This window comes from Acomys minous (genome assembly GCF_964271855.1).
Source record: "Acomys minous genome assembly, chromosome: 7".
In the NCBI taxonomy this organism is placed as follows: domain Eukaryota; kingdom Metazoa; phylum Chordata; class Mammalia; order Rodentia; family Muridae; genus Acomys; species Acomys minous.
Genome location: NC_140488.1, coordinates 94,959,691 through 94,972,719, shown reverse-complemented (window position 1 = coordinate 94,972,719; position 13,029 = coordinate 94,959,691). Strand labels below are relative to the sequence as shown.

Genomic DNA, 13,029 nt, shown 5'->3' with positions numbered 1-13,029 from the left:
TAACACAAACAGAAAAGTGGCTTTTCCTAGACACCCAGAGTCCTATTTTGGAACAGCCATAGTCAAACAGGAAACATTTCCAAATCTCAATAGAAATTTCCTGAGATTTCAATTTCTTCCCCAAATCAGAACTCAAAATAAAAACAAAAACAGAACAAAAACAAAACACTCAACCTATGTTTATTTCCAGATTAGGAGTGCATACTTTGAATCTGTGTCTAATGCCATAATTATTATAGTAGAGCATGGTCAGTGTGCTACCTCCCAAACTTGAAGTATTTATCAAACTGTAGATCATAATATGCAATGCTTTATAGGCAAAAGTAAAGGCAATTTTAACTCATTCAATGAGATCTTTTATCAAGTGATAAAGAAATCTAGTATGGGGCCAGCAAGATGACTCAGCATGCCTCATGACCTAAGTTTCATCCCCAGCAGCCAGGTGATGGAAGGGAGAGACTGACTCCTGCAAAATTGTCTTCTGACTTCCACACATATGTGATGACTTCCACATATGTTGAGCCCACACAACACTCACACAAACTAAATCTAAAAATGTTTTTAAAAATACAAATTTAAATATAGCTTGAAATTGAAAAATCACAAACTCCTGTTACTAACAGAGACCCAAAACTACTACTAATCACAATAAGGAAATGATGACTGACCAGCAATATCTGCTCTCCAAAGGTTACCATTTTAAGTTCTGGGATACAATGGGGTAGCCTCTAACAACAGTTATTTACATTTCTTAAAAGTGAAAGCTGGAGAAATGACGTAGTAGATAGAAGCATTTTCTAAGCAAGCATGAGAACTTAAGTTCAGATCCCCAACTTCCATGTCAGAAAGGTGGGTACCACTGCCCATGCTTGTAATCCCAGCACAGGAGGGTGAAGATAGAAAGATTTGGGGAGCTTCCTGGGCAACTAGCCTAGCACAAAGTGGGGAGTTTCCAGCATTGAGAGACACCCCCATCTCATAGATATAGTGATAAGATACAGTAAGATAAGATAAGAGCAATAAGGTAGAGTGAAAGAAGATGACACTGTGATGTCTTCCTCTGGCCTTTGCATGAGCACACACCACACACACGTTCATACACACAGTATACATTCACACTACACACACACACACACACACACACACACACACACACACACACACAATTAGAGCATTCAGTAGCAGGTAGCCAATACACAAAACAAGCAGAATAGTTTCTTCACTGAAGCAAATTCTACTAGAAAGATTTGATCTCAGAGAAATCCAGTGGAGTAATACTTTGTATTTAAGCAGGAGCTTCCTTGAATTAGAGCTCTGCTCAGAGATGAAAGCTCGACACAGGGAATGATACTTTCTCCCTCAACGAAAAGAAAACAGCTGACTATGTTGCTTTGCTGCAGGGGTATAATCCCAGCACCCCAGAGGTGGAGACAGGACAATCAGTTCAAGGTCATCTTCAGCCACACTTCCAGGCCACCCTGGCCTACGAAGAGACCCTATCTCAAAGCAAAACAAAAAAGTCAGTGTTCCCATTAGTTTTTATTGTCATTGTAACATACCTAGGAAAGAGAAACTTCAAGTGAAGAACGGCCTTGATCAGACTGGCCTATGGCCATGTCTGTAAGAGACTGTCTTGATTGAACAGGGAGGGGCAGCCCACTGTGAGTGCCTAGCATGGGTCTGGGGTGTAGAAGAAAATTGAGCAACATCTGGAGAGTAAGTCAGTAAGCAGTGTTCCTCTATGATTTCTGCTTCAGTCTCAGCCCTGACTTCCCTCAATGATGGACTGTGACCTGGAAGTAAGCACCAAAATAAACCCTTTCTTCACCAAGTTGCTTTTGGCCATAGTATTCACAACAACAGAAAGCAAGCTAGAACAGTCAAACATAGTGGTACCAGCCTGTGTAATCCAAGCACGGAAGAAGCAGAAACAGGAGGATCACCACAAGTCTGAAGGCAACCTGGTCTACACGGCAAGTTCCAGGTAAGCCTCAGCTGCATAGTGAGAGCCCGTCTCAGAAAAACAGAAACAAAACAAAGGTCTTAGGAAATGGCCCAGCGGGTAGAATTGCTTGCTTCCTCTAAGCCTGATGACCTTCCATCCCTGGGGCCCATGTGGTGAAAGGAAAAAAAAATCAAGAGTTGTTTTCTAACCTCTATGCACAAGCCATGGTGTGAGGCCCACCTTCCATGCCCACCCCCACAAATGAGTAAGTAAATGTAATGTTTTAAAAACAAAAAACAATGAATAAAATTTTATTTTAAAAAGGAAGAAAAGTCATCCACACTTAGAGAAGAAATTGAGCAATGTAACTTGAGCAATGTAACTTGAGCAATAAAACACATTAAACATTATAGCATAATATCTAGGGATGTCTTAGAAAGAGCAGAGACAGTATTTGTGTTTCTACAGAGCTACAGAGAGAAGCTGTGACAGAGATCATGTCACAGCCAGGGACAGACTATTTAAATGAATGGATCATTGCTCAGAATCATTTTATTCAAACAAATTCTCTGTGTGGATATGAAGAATGATGAAAGAGTTTTTATTTTGATGATGTCCTATCAGTCAAACAAAGTACCTTTAAAAATAATGCTCTTAATCGCTTTAAAGTAGATTCTGACATTCAACAAATCTCAAGCCTTGTTCCTCTCCGAATCCTTGAGGGACAGTAGAGATTCGTGGATACGCTTCTAAAGGGTACTTAAGATCAAAATCTTCTGGGGAAATTTCCCTTCATAAAGTGAATCCCCTTGCAGTGAGCTTTTAAAAACTGCAAAGTTTTACAGCAGCTCTCATTTCCTTTCCAGCCTTCATTAAATCTGAAGGCGTCAATGGGAATCTAAATCTTTGTGAAGAACGAGGCCTCTCAGTATTCGCTGACAATAAGAGAAGCAGGAGAATGAAAAAAGAATAAGCACTTGAACAAAGCAAACAAGCAGTTGTTTGCCTGAGAACTTCTCTGCCCTCTTCTCACAAGCCAAGAGGGGCTGGTGGCCTCCAAGAGCAACAGTGACCACACTTTAATCCAACATCAAAGCAACTCCTGAAATATGCCATTACTATTTTAATTCAAAACTCTACATAGAGGCCGGCAAGGGTGGCAGCGTCAAACATCTAGTGAGCATGCTAAATGTCCACTGTTTTCTTTCAGGGTCCAGCTAAACATGTTCTAGCAGCCATATCTGACACCAGATTCCCCCTCCCCTTCCTGCTCCCGTTCTTGAAGTACTCAAATAGATTATTGACTATCAAAGGGGGAAATGACAGAAAAGAGCATCAAAGAATTATGAGATGGGCTGAGATGGAGAAAAAAAGTTGCCAAGTTATAAAGAAAGTCTAGCCAGGCAGTCGTGGCACACACCTTTAACCCCAGCACTCAGGGAGGCAGAGGCAGGTGGGTCGCTGTGAGTTCGAGGCCAGCCTGGTCTACAAAGCCAGTCCAGGACAGTCAAGGCTACACAGAGAAACCTTGTCTTAGAAAACCAAAAAGAAAAAAAAAAGAAAAAGAAAGTCTGGAGTCTAAAGCACACAGGTTGAAAGGGCAGTTTCTCCAACATCACTCTAATACTTTATTTTGTGTTTAGTTGTTTGAGACAGGATCTCTTTGTATAAGCCCTGGCTGGTGTAGGACTCACTGTGTAGGCTAGGCTAGCCTTGAACTCAGAGATCTGGCTGCCTCTGCCCCTGAGTGTTAGGATTAAAAGCATAGGCCACCATGCCCGGCTACCAATTTGTTTACTGATTATTATTATCGAGTAGGTATGGCCCCCATAACTCATGTGTTTGAATGTTTGGCCCATAGGGAGTGGCACTGTTAGGAGGTGTGGCCTTGTTGGAATAGGTGTGGCGTTGTTGGAGGAAATGTCACTGTGAGGGTAGGTTTTTGAGGTCTCCTATGCTCAAGCTATGCCCAGTGTGGCATACAGTCTCCTTCTGCGGCCTGTGGATCAAGATATAAAACTTTCAGCTCCTTCTCCAGCACCATGTCTGCCAGCATGCCACCATGCCCCCTACCATGGTGATAATGAACTAAACTTTTGAAACTGCAAACCAGTCCCAAACTTAATGTTTTCCTTTTTAAGAGTTGTATGGTTGGGCTGGAGAGATGGGTCAGAGGTTAAGAGCACCATCTGCTCTTCCAAAGGTCCTGAGTTCAATTCCCAGCAACCACATGGTGGCTCACGACCATCTGTAATGAGATCTAGTGCCTCCTTGTGGCAAGCAGGTGCACATGCAGGCAAAGTACTGTATAAATAAATAAATCTTCTTTAAAAAACAAAAAAAAGAGCTGTATGGTCATGTTGTTTCTTCATAGGCGTAAAACCCTAAGTAAGACATTTGTCCAACAAGGTCTCCTTATGTAGCTGTGGCTCACCTGGAGCCCACTATTATAACCCAGACAAGCTTCCAAAGTGATCTTCCTGCTCAGACTCTCAAATCCTAGGATTATAGGCATGCACCACTATATCCAGCTCAAAACCCTTTTGGAGTACTCAAGATGTACTTCACAAGTGACAAATCAGAGTGGTTTCTTCAGCAAATTAGCAAGACTGGAGGGCAAAGCCAGAGTCCTGTCATGTTTAGGGAGTATTAGGGAAGAGAGAACCTAGAAGCAGGGTGGAACTTGAGTCAGACTTGCAGCCACTGTGCAGTGAGGCTAAGGTGGCAGCGACTGTGCCTGCGCCGACAATCTCAGACAGTTTCAATGGCACTTGACAAGTGATTACAAGTTGGGGCTGTGAAGGGGAGGAAGAACTTAGTTCAGTCTCAAGCCTGATGATCTAGGAACATTTGCCAGTGTCTACAGATGTTTTGGTTTTGGTTGATTGGTTGTGGTTTGGTTTTTGAGACAAGGTTTCTTGTAGCTCAGGTATACCTCAGTGTACCTAAGGATAACCTTAAAACTCCTGATCCTCTTGCTTCTAACTTCCAAGTACTGGGATTACAAGGTCCAGCATCGCACCTGGCATTGAGGTGCTGTGGATTGAGCCCAGGCTCTTGTGTATGCTGGACAAACACTCTGCCAGGAAGATAGACCTTTCCCCCAGCCCTGTTAACATGTTTTTGAGATGCTACAACTAAGGGGAAGGGGGAAGCAAGTCCACTACTAGTATTCATTAACCAGAGGCTAGGGATGATGGCAAATACCACACAAGGCAGGGTGACCCCAAAACAAAGAAAAGTCTTGCTCCAAATGTGAGTGGCAGAGTAGGTACATGTCCCGGGAGAAGATACTGATGGTACAGTCACATCAATCATTTTGAGGAAGCGTTTGGAGAGCATTTAAATTTAGTTTGACATAAAATAAACATGCCAGCCAGGCGTGGTGGTGGCACAAGCCTTTAATCCCAGCACTCCACTCGGGAGGCAGAGGCATGTGGATCGCTGTGAGTTCGAGGCCAGCCTGGCCTACAAAGGGAGTCCAGGACATAGAAAAACTCATTCAAAAAAACAAAAACAAAAAAGAAAGAAAGAAAGAAAGAAAGAAAGAAAGAAAGAAAGAAAGAAAATGAGCATGCCAAGAGAACATCCAGGCAAACAGATAAAAAAGAAACTCCCCAAGTATTCAAGTTGGCCAAATGAAGTGCATATGCATGGGTCTAGACTGGGGGTTGCAAACATTTCTGTAAAGAGTTGAATAATAAATATTTTAAGCATTGCAAGACATGAAGTCTCTTTCCTAACTACTCATCTCTCTTACTGTAGCATAAAAAGCAGCAGCGTCAAAAGCAAGGTCACTCTGACCACCGCTGCCTTTGTGTGAGAGAGCCGGCATAAACTCTTGGAGTCACCTTGCCTAAAAGTAGGTCATAATACCCTCTTGCCTGCCAGGCGTAGCTCACAAACCCACGCCTGTGGTTCCGGCAAGGAAGAGCAGGAGTTCAAGACAAGCCTCAGCTGGGTACTGAGTTTGAAGAACGCAAGCCTGTCTCAGAAAAACAAAACCAGAAACAGCAGTGGGGGAAAGCCCCTCAATCCAGAGGGATTCTGCCCTGCATCTGTCAGGCAAGAATGCTGCAGAGAGAGGCCAAGAAAAATCTAGACAGTCTTGTTGCCCCTCAGTCTATTGCACCGTTTGCCTTATCACATTTCCACAAGGCTTCCTCTTCAAATCTAAAAATTTAAAATAAAAAAAAAAGAGTTTTCCCTGGATCTTTGGGTCTTCATTTCTGAAAGTCCCTGTGTCACATGAAACTAACTAACTAGACTTGTTACACTGTGTGACAGCTAGTCTTGTCAACCTGACGCAAGGGAAAAGGAAGGCTCAGTTCAAGAACTGCCTCCATCGGTGAGGCCTGTGGTCATGCCTGGGAGGCGGGCTCTCGATTGCTAATTGATACAAGAGGATGGCAACACCATCCCTGCCTCTAGGAGGGCCGGTGGGCCTGGGCTGCATAAGAAAGGCAGCTGACTGTGAGCTTGGCAGCAAGCCAGCAAGCAGCATTTTTTTTTTCGTGATTTTTGCTTCAAGCTCCTGCCTTGAGTTCTTCTTGCCTTGGCTTCCCTTAATGACAGACTGTAGCTTATTAAGTAAGATGGCATGAGCCCCTTTTCCTCCCTAAGTTAGTTTTGCTCAGTGTTTACTTTATTAATGTGTAAGAGTGGCCCACATGGTACTTTGGTTGGTTTTGGGTTTTCAATACAGGGTCTCTCTGTAGCCTTGGCTGTCCTGAACTCACTTTGTAGACCAGGTTGGCCTGGAACTGACAGCGATCCACCTGCCTCTGCCTCCCCGAGTGCTGGGATTAAAGGTGTGCACCACCAGTGCCTGGCACTGATGCTGGTTTTGGCAGCATGAAAGCTGAAGAACTAAATGTCATGGAGAGAAGGTGAGACTTGGTGCCATGTGACAGAGATGGAATCCCAGAAGAGAATCCATGGAAGGTCACTGATGAGGCTGCAGCCCCAGCTGCAGTGGAGATTCCCACCCCCCTGCCCTCCCCCCTCCCCCCTCCCCCAATTACTGGAGCTTCCGGGGCTTTGGAATAGTGGCAGCTGTGGAATGAAGCCAGCCCGAACCTATAACATAAGCTGTGTGTTCGACAGGTGGCAGAGCCAGAGAAGTGGGACTGCCAAATCCTTTTGTATCTCAGAAGCTCATGAATGAGTGCCAGACTGTGAACCCGGAACCCTTTACACTGTTACAGTTTTGGTTTTGCTTTGATCTGATTGTACCTGTGCTCTGGTTCTCTCTTCAAAAAAAAAAAAGTATATAATTCGTTTGTTTTTAATTTTACAAAAGCCCACCTTTAACAAGCTTTGGACTTTAAAAGAGATACTGAACGTTTAAAGCATTAAAATTTTCAAAGACTGTGAGACTTTAACATTTGAACTGTTATATATTGAGATACCCAACTGAGCTCTTGGGACAAGAAAGGAAAAGTATGGTTTAACAATAATGTGTTTGTGTCGTGTTGACAAGGGGTAGACTTATGATAGCTAATCTTAGTTGTCAACTTGGCACACCTGGGAAGAGATGAATTGCAGCTGAAGAATGGCCTCCATCAAATTAACCTACAGTCATGTCTGTGGAGTATTTTCTTGTCTGCTAATTGAGGTGGGGGGGATCTGTTGTGGGCAGTACCATCCCTAAGCAGGTGGTCTTGGGCTGTCTAAGAAAGCTAGCTGGAAACGAGCCTGAGAGCGAGCCAATTCATAGCATTCCTTTGTGCTTTCGCTTCAGACTTCTGTCTTGGCTTCCCTTAATGATGGAGTATATCCTGTAAGATGAAATAAACTCTTCCCTCCCCACGTTGCTTTTGGTCAGAGTGGTATATCACAAGAGAAAAGCTAACTAGAACATTTTTTTTCTTTTGATTGTTTTCTTCCAGAGTTGAGGATTGAACCCAGCGCCTCCTACCACCAAACTGAATCCCTATCTCTTGCTTTTCTCTTATTAATCTTGTATCACAAGAATGTCAGCTGTGACCTTTATGATAAGTGAGGAAAAGGTCGCACCTTTCCACCCCTACACCAATCTCCAATAAAACTATTTATGGACACAGAAACGCAAATGTCACATCATTACATAATTATTTTCTCATGTGACAATATTCTTTGTTTTAATCATTTGAAAATGTGGAAAAAGTATTAGTTCAACACACACATACACACACACACACACACACACACACTACAGACAAGATAAAAAGCTGAGACAAGCTGGGCCCTGGCTGAATGGTAAGAATGCTGCCTTATGTCTTGTCAGTAACAAATGTATGCTTGGGGCCTATGCTCTCAGGGTCTCCTAGCCCAGCTATACACAATTTCGGTGCTACTCATTGATTTCATGTAACCCAACCCTACTTCAAACTCACTACAAGCCCAAGCTTGCCTCTAAATCAAAGAAATCCTCCTGAGTCAAATTTTTCCAAGTACTGGGATTACAGGTATGAGCCAGCATGCCAGGCTCTCATCTGTGCTCTCCACCACCAGAAATCTAGTCCTTTGTATTTTGTTTGATTGGTTTTAGATTTTGGGTTTTGGTTTTTTGAGACAAGATTCCTCTGTGTAACAGTCCTGGCTGTCCTGGAACTCACTCTGTACACCTGGCTGGCCTTGAACTCACAGAGATCCAAGTGCTGGGACTAAAGGTGTTTGCCACCACCACCTGGCTTGTCTTAAGACAGGGTCTATTGTAGCTCATGCTATCTATACTATGTAGCCAAGGGTAACCTTCAATTTCTGCTCCTCCTACCAGAATTACTCTACAGGACTGTGCCACCACGCCCAGGTTATACTGTGCTGGGGACCAAACCTAGGGATCTGTGCAAGGGAAGCAACCATTCTACCAACTGAGCTACCTTGCCAGCCCTTTGTTTGGTCTTATGAAAAACTCTAAGTGCAGTGATTCAATGACTAGCCCAAGGCTGCCCTTCAAGATCCTCTTCTTTTTTTTTAAAGATTTATTTATTTGTTTGTTTGTTTGTTTATTATACAGTGTTCTGCCTACATGTAAGCCTGCATGCCAGAAGAGGGTACCAGATCTCATTACAGATGGTTGTGAGCCACCATGTGGTTGCTGGGAATTGAACTCAGGACCTTGAGAAGAGCAGCCAGTGCTAGTAACCACTGAGCCATCTCTTCAGCTCCCTCTTCTTAATTTCTATATTCAGCATCCCAAGTCAAGAGTCAGGAGAGGACCTGGGTCCCTCATACAATAGACATCCACAATGACCAGCAAGGGCAAGGAGAAAAGCAAGAAGAGAGCTGCCTACTTTCTGCAGAGCATTTAACTTAGAGCTGACACAGGATATAGAGAAGGGAAATGGCAAAGATGCCTACTACTTGTACAGTTGGTAGACTTGGGAAAATATAGCTATTGATGCTAAATTAAAACTAGGAAGTCCTAAAATCACATGCAATGCCTTTTCCATACATTTTGAAGTTCTGTATGTATTTCAAGGGATTGGGGAATTGGGAAAGGGAACAATGAACTAAATCCCACATTAATCTGAGTTTAGCAAAAAAATGTGTTAGGCCACCACAAAAATTTCTAGAAACAAAGAACCCACTTACTTGCCAGTTCAATAATTTCCATCCTCTTCCCATCTACATCCTGACCAACAAAACAAAGGTCTTTCTTCTCAAATTTGTCGATCAGGTTAGGGTTCACCTGGAAATGCAAGAAATTCAAGTATATAGCTAAAGCAAAGTATTTTGACAAATAGCTGTTTTTGCGTGTGGTCAGAGGCTTATGAAGTACAAGTTTCAGAGGTTTTACCACACTGTAGAAAGTATAATCTGTAATGGTTTTGTTGTTATATAAGAAACACTACAAAGAAACATGTTTTTCATAAATGACAAATTTATACACTTTTCCACTTGAGTTTTTTTTAATACACTACAAAAATCAGTCTGAGGAAGAAATCATTTATTTATGATATTAGAAATTTCTTGTCTTTCAAACACAAACAAGAAAAAAAACATTTGTATACAATCTATTTGGAACAAAGACTTTTATACCTAGTTTGGGGTTTTTTGTTTTGTGTGTGGTTTTTTAAATAAAGACAATTAAAATGCAAAAAAAGAATTCAAGTATTTGAACTATAGAACAACTTTTAAAAACAGCTTATAAAGAGGTCATGCATCAGTTGATGGATTTTTTTCCATTGCATTGGTTGTCTACTTAATTTCCATATTCAACATCCCAAATCTAATTTTAAACTCATGATGAACCTGTGGTACTAGGTCCAATTCAAATCACATGAACCTGGGAGGTCCATGCTATATTACTCAGAGATAGGACTCAGAACAAAGGACTATGGCAATGCAAGTATTCTGAATCAGAACTTTGATACCAGCTTACATCATACAGACATCTCTGTATCTGCTGCTTCCCTGAGTTATGTGTACTCAACACTCTGTGATGGCCAACCTTCTCTGTCAATTTGACTGGCCTTAGAATCATCTAGGAGACACACTCTGGCCACGTGTATGAGGGCATGAGTTAACTGATTAAGGAGGGAAGATTCACCCTGATGTAGGCAACACTGCTCCAGTGCTAGGGTCCTGGATTGAATAAAAAGGAGAAAATAAACTCAATACCAGCATTTCTCCTTCCTTCCCTTTCCTCTTCTTTCCCTTCTCCCTCTCTCCCTCCTGACTGCTGGCATAATGATAACAGCTACTTTATATCCTCCATCCTGATTTCCTTATCTCCTTAAACCACGAACCAAAATAAGACCTTCCTTAAGTTTCTTCTGTCTGTATTTTACAAAGTAACAAGAAAATAACATATGTTATCCCCCAATTGTATTTTTTTACATGTGTATGTGTATAGTGTGCATGTATATAAGCATGTTTGCATGTATGTGGATACACATGGGTATGGGTGCATGTGCACATGTGTGTGTGTGTGTGTGTGTGTGTGTGTGTGTGTGTGTGTGTGTGTATGCTTGCACATGGAAGCCAGAGGTTGATGTTGGGTGTCTTCTTCAATAGCCTACTAAGGTGGAGTGTTCTACTGATCCTGGAGGTTACCAAGCTTGCCCCAAAGATCCTGGCTTAGTCTTCTGTGTGCTGGAATTATAGGCAGGCCATCATATTTACCCAGAATTTATGTGAGTACTGGAAATCTAAATTCCAGTCCTCAAGTTTGTGGGCAACACATTTGACCCTCTGAGCCATCTCCCTGAGGCCCCCAAATCACAAGTTTGAATGACAATTAAAATTCTTCTTTCCTTTGGTCTTGGGACTCTTATCTGCCCCATTTCAGAAGCTGACTCCACTTGGCCAAGCCAAATACAATAAACCCATTGTGATGGTTTGAATAAGAATGGCCCCCATAGGCTCACATATTTGAATGCGTAGTCACTAAGGAGTGGTATTTTTTGAGAAGGATAAGAAGGATTAGGAGATGTGGCCTTGTTGGGAGGATGTGTGTCACTGGAGGATGGTCAGCCTGTGGATCAGGATATAGCTATCAGCTACTGCTCCAGCTCCACAGAGTGCAGTCAAGAGCCCCCGCTAAGATGACGATGGACTAAACCTCTGAAGCTGTAAGCAAGTCCTCAGTAAAATGCTTTCTCTTATACGAGCTGCCTTGGTCCTTCTGTCTCTTCACAGCAATAGAATAGTGATTAAGACATCCATTCCTCTTGGCTGGTGTTGTGAAAACCCAGGTTTAAGGCCATCCATGTTCATTATGGCGCTGGCAATGGTACGAATTCACAGGCTGACAGGTAATTGAAGTTGACCCAATGAGGGCTGGGGATGCAGCTCTGTTGGTAGAGTGCTTGCCTAACATGCATGAATCTAGTTCAATCCTCAGCACCACATAAAACTGGGCACAAGTAGCACATGCCTGTTATCTTAGCACTGGGGAGGTAGAGGTTAGAGGGTCAGGAATTCAAAGACATTCTCAACTACATATGGAGTTCAAGATCCACCTGGGATGTATGAGACTGTGTCTTAAAATTTTTTTTTGATTAGTGGCACAAGCCTTGAATGTCAACATCTGAGAGACAGAAGCAGGCATCTCTCTGAGTTTGAGGCCAACCTAGTTTACATAGGATTCCCAGGCCAGCCAGAGTTGCATAGTGAGATGCTGTTTCAAAAACAAACAAACAAACAAAACAAAACAAAACCAACAGATAAATAAATAAGAAAATTAACTAATCAGACTTAAAATCCTATGCTTCAATTGCTGCTGGCAACCACCTCACAATGATGAGAGAGACCACTCTGGGCAAACCAGACACATAGGAAAAGGAAGCCAAGAGAACCCCTGAGGTAATAGGAGTCCTGGTTGTACCATGGACCAGTCTACCTGTGACCTGGGCTAATGCATGCCCTCACTGTTCAGATTGCTTTGACTAAACAGCAAGCAGAGATTCCTAGTCTGCAAAGCCAAATACATCAGGATTGACTAGCTAATCGCAGCATGGCCATCCACAACTCCAGATGTGACACCCAGTACCATCTCAGCAGTTAAGTTCTCCTAGTCAAGCTCAATGTTGAGTTTCAGAAGAGGTTCCTGAAAGCTACAATACCCCATACAAAAGCCAGAAACTCATTCCTGGGCCAGAAGCATCTGGCTCCTTGTTGGACGTTCTCTATCTTTCTCAAACCTGAGAAACAAGAGGCAGAGATTAGGGAGGGATGTTGAGCTTGTTTTGGCTTAGGGTAGTCTTTTCTGCTGTGTCTGTCCATATGCATTCGAGTTCTGTGATACTCTGCCATCATCTTCTCTTGCATCCCAACAGCTTCCTCTGAAGGCAAGAGATGCTAGGGAAATTTTAGCAGCCTTCCTTACAGATAGTATGAAGCTGGACACATTTCCCAAAGGGCCCACTTATAATTGCTAGGATTCATTGCACCAGGTATCCACATCCCTCAGGAATGCAGACGAAAGACGTACCTCATAACGGTGTCGGTGTCTTTCTTCTATATAAGGAACATCACCATAAAGCTTCTCTGTGAAGACATAAGAATGGAATTAACACACAGTGAGGAACTTCAGAAGCACATCCAATGCAAGCGTGTAGAGAAAGCCCCCTGAGGTCTCTATCAGAGACATAGAA

The 13,029-nt window shown here is 42.8% G+C and overlaps 1 protein-coding gene across 6 annotated transcripts in view; it reads right to left on the bottom strand.

Moving 5' to 3' along the window:
• Positions 1 to 13,029, bottom strand: part of CTPS2 (CTP synthase 2) — a 123,835-nt gene that overhangs the window by 25,120 nt on the left and 85,686 nt on the right. For all 6 annotated transcript variants that reach the window (XM_084790179.1, XM_084790182.1, XM_084790177.1 and 3 more), the window contains exons 15-16: positions 12,867 to 12,922; positions 9,524 to 9,620 (exon numbers count right to left, since the gene is read on the bottom strand). In XM_084790179.1, the coding sequence (XP_084646305.1) occupies positions 9,524 to 9,620; positions 12,867 to 12,922 (153 nt within the window). The remainder of the gene's footprint in view (positions 1 to 9,523; positions 9,621 to 12,866; positions 12,923 to 13,029) is intronic.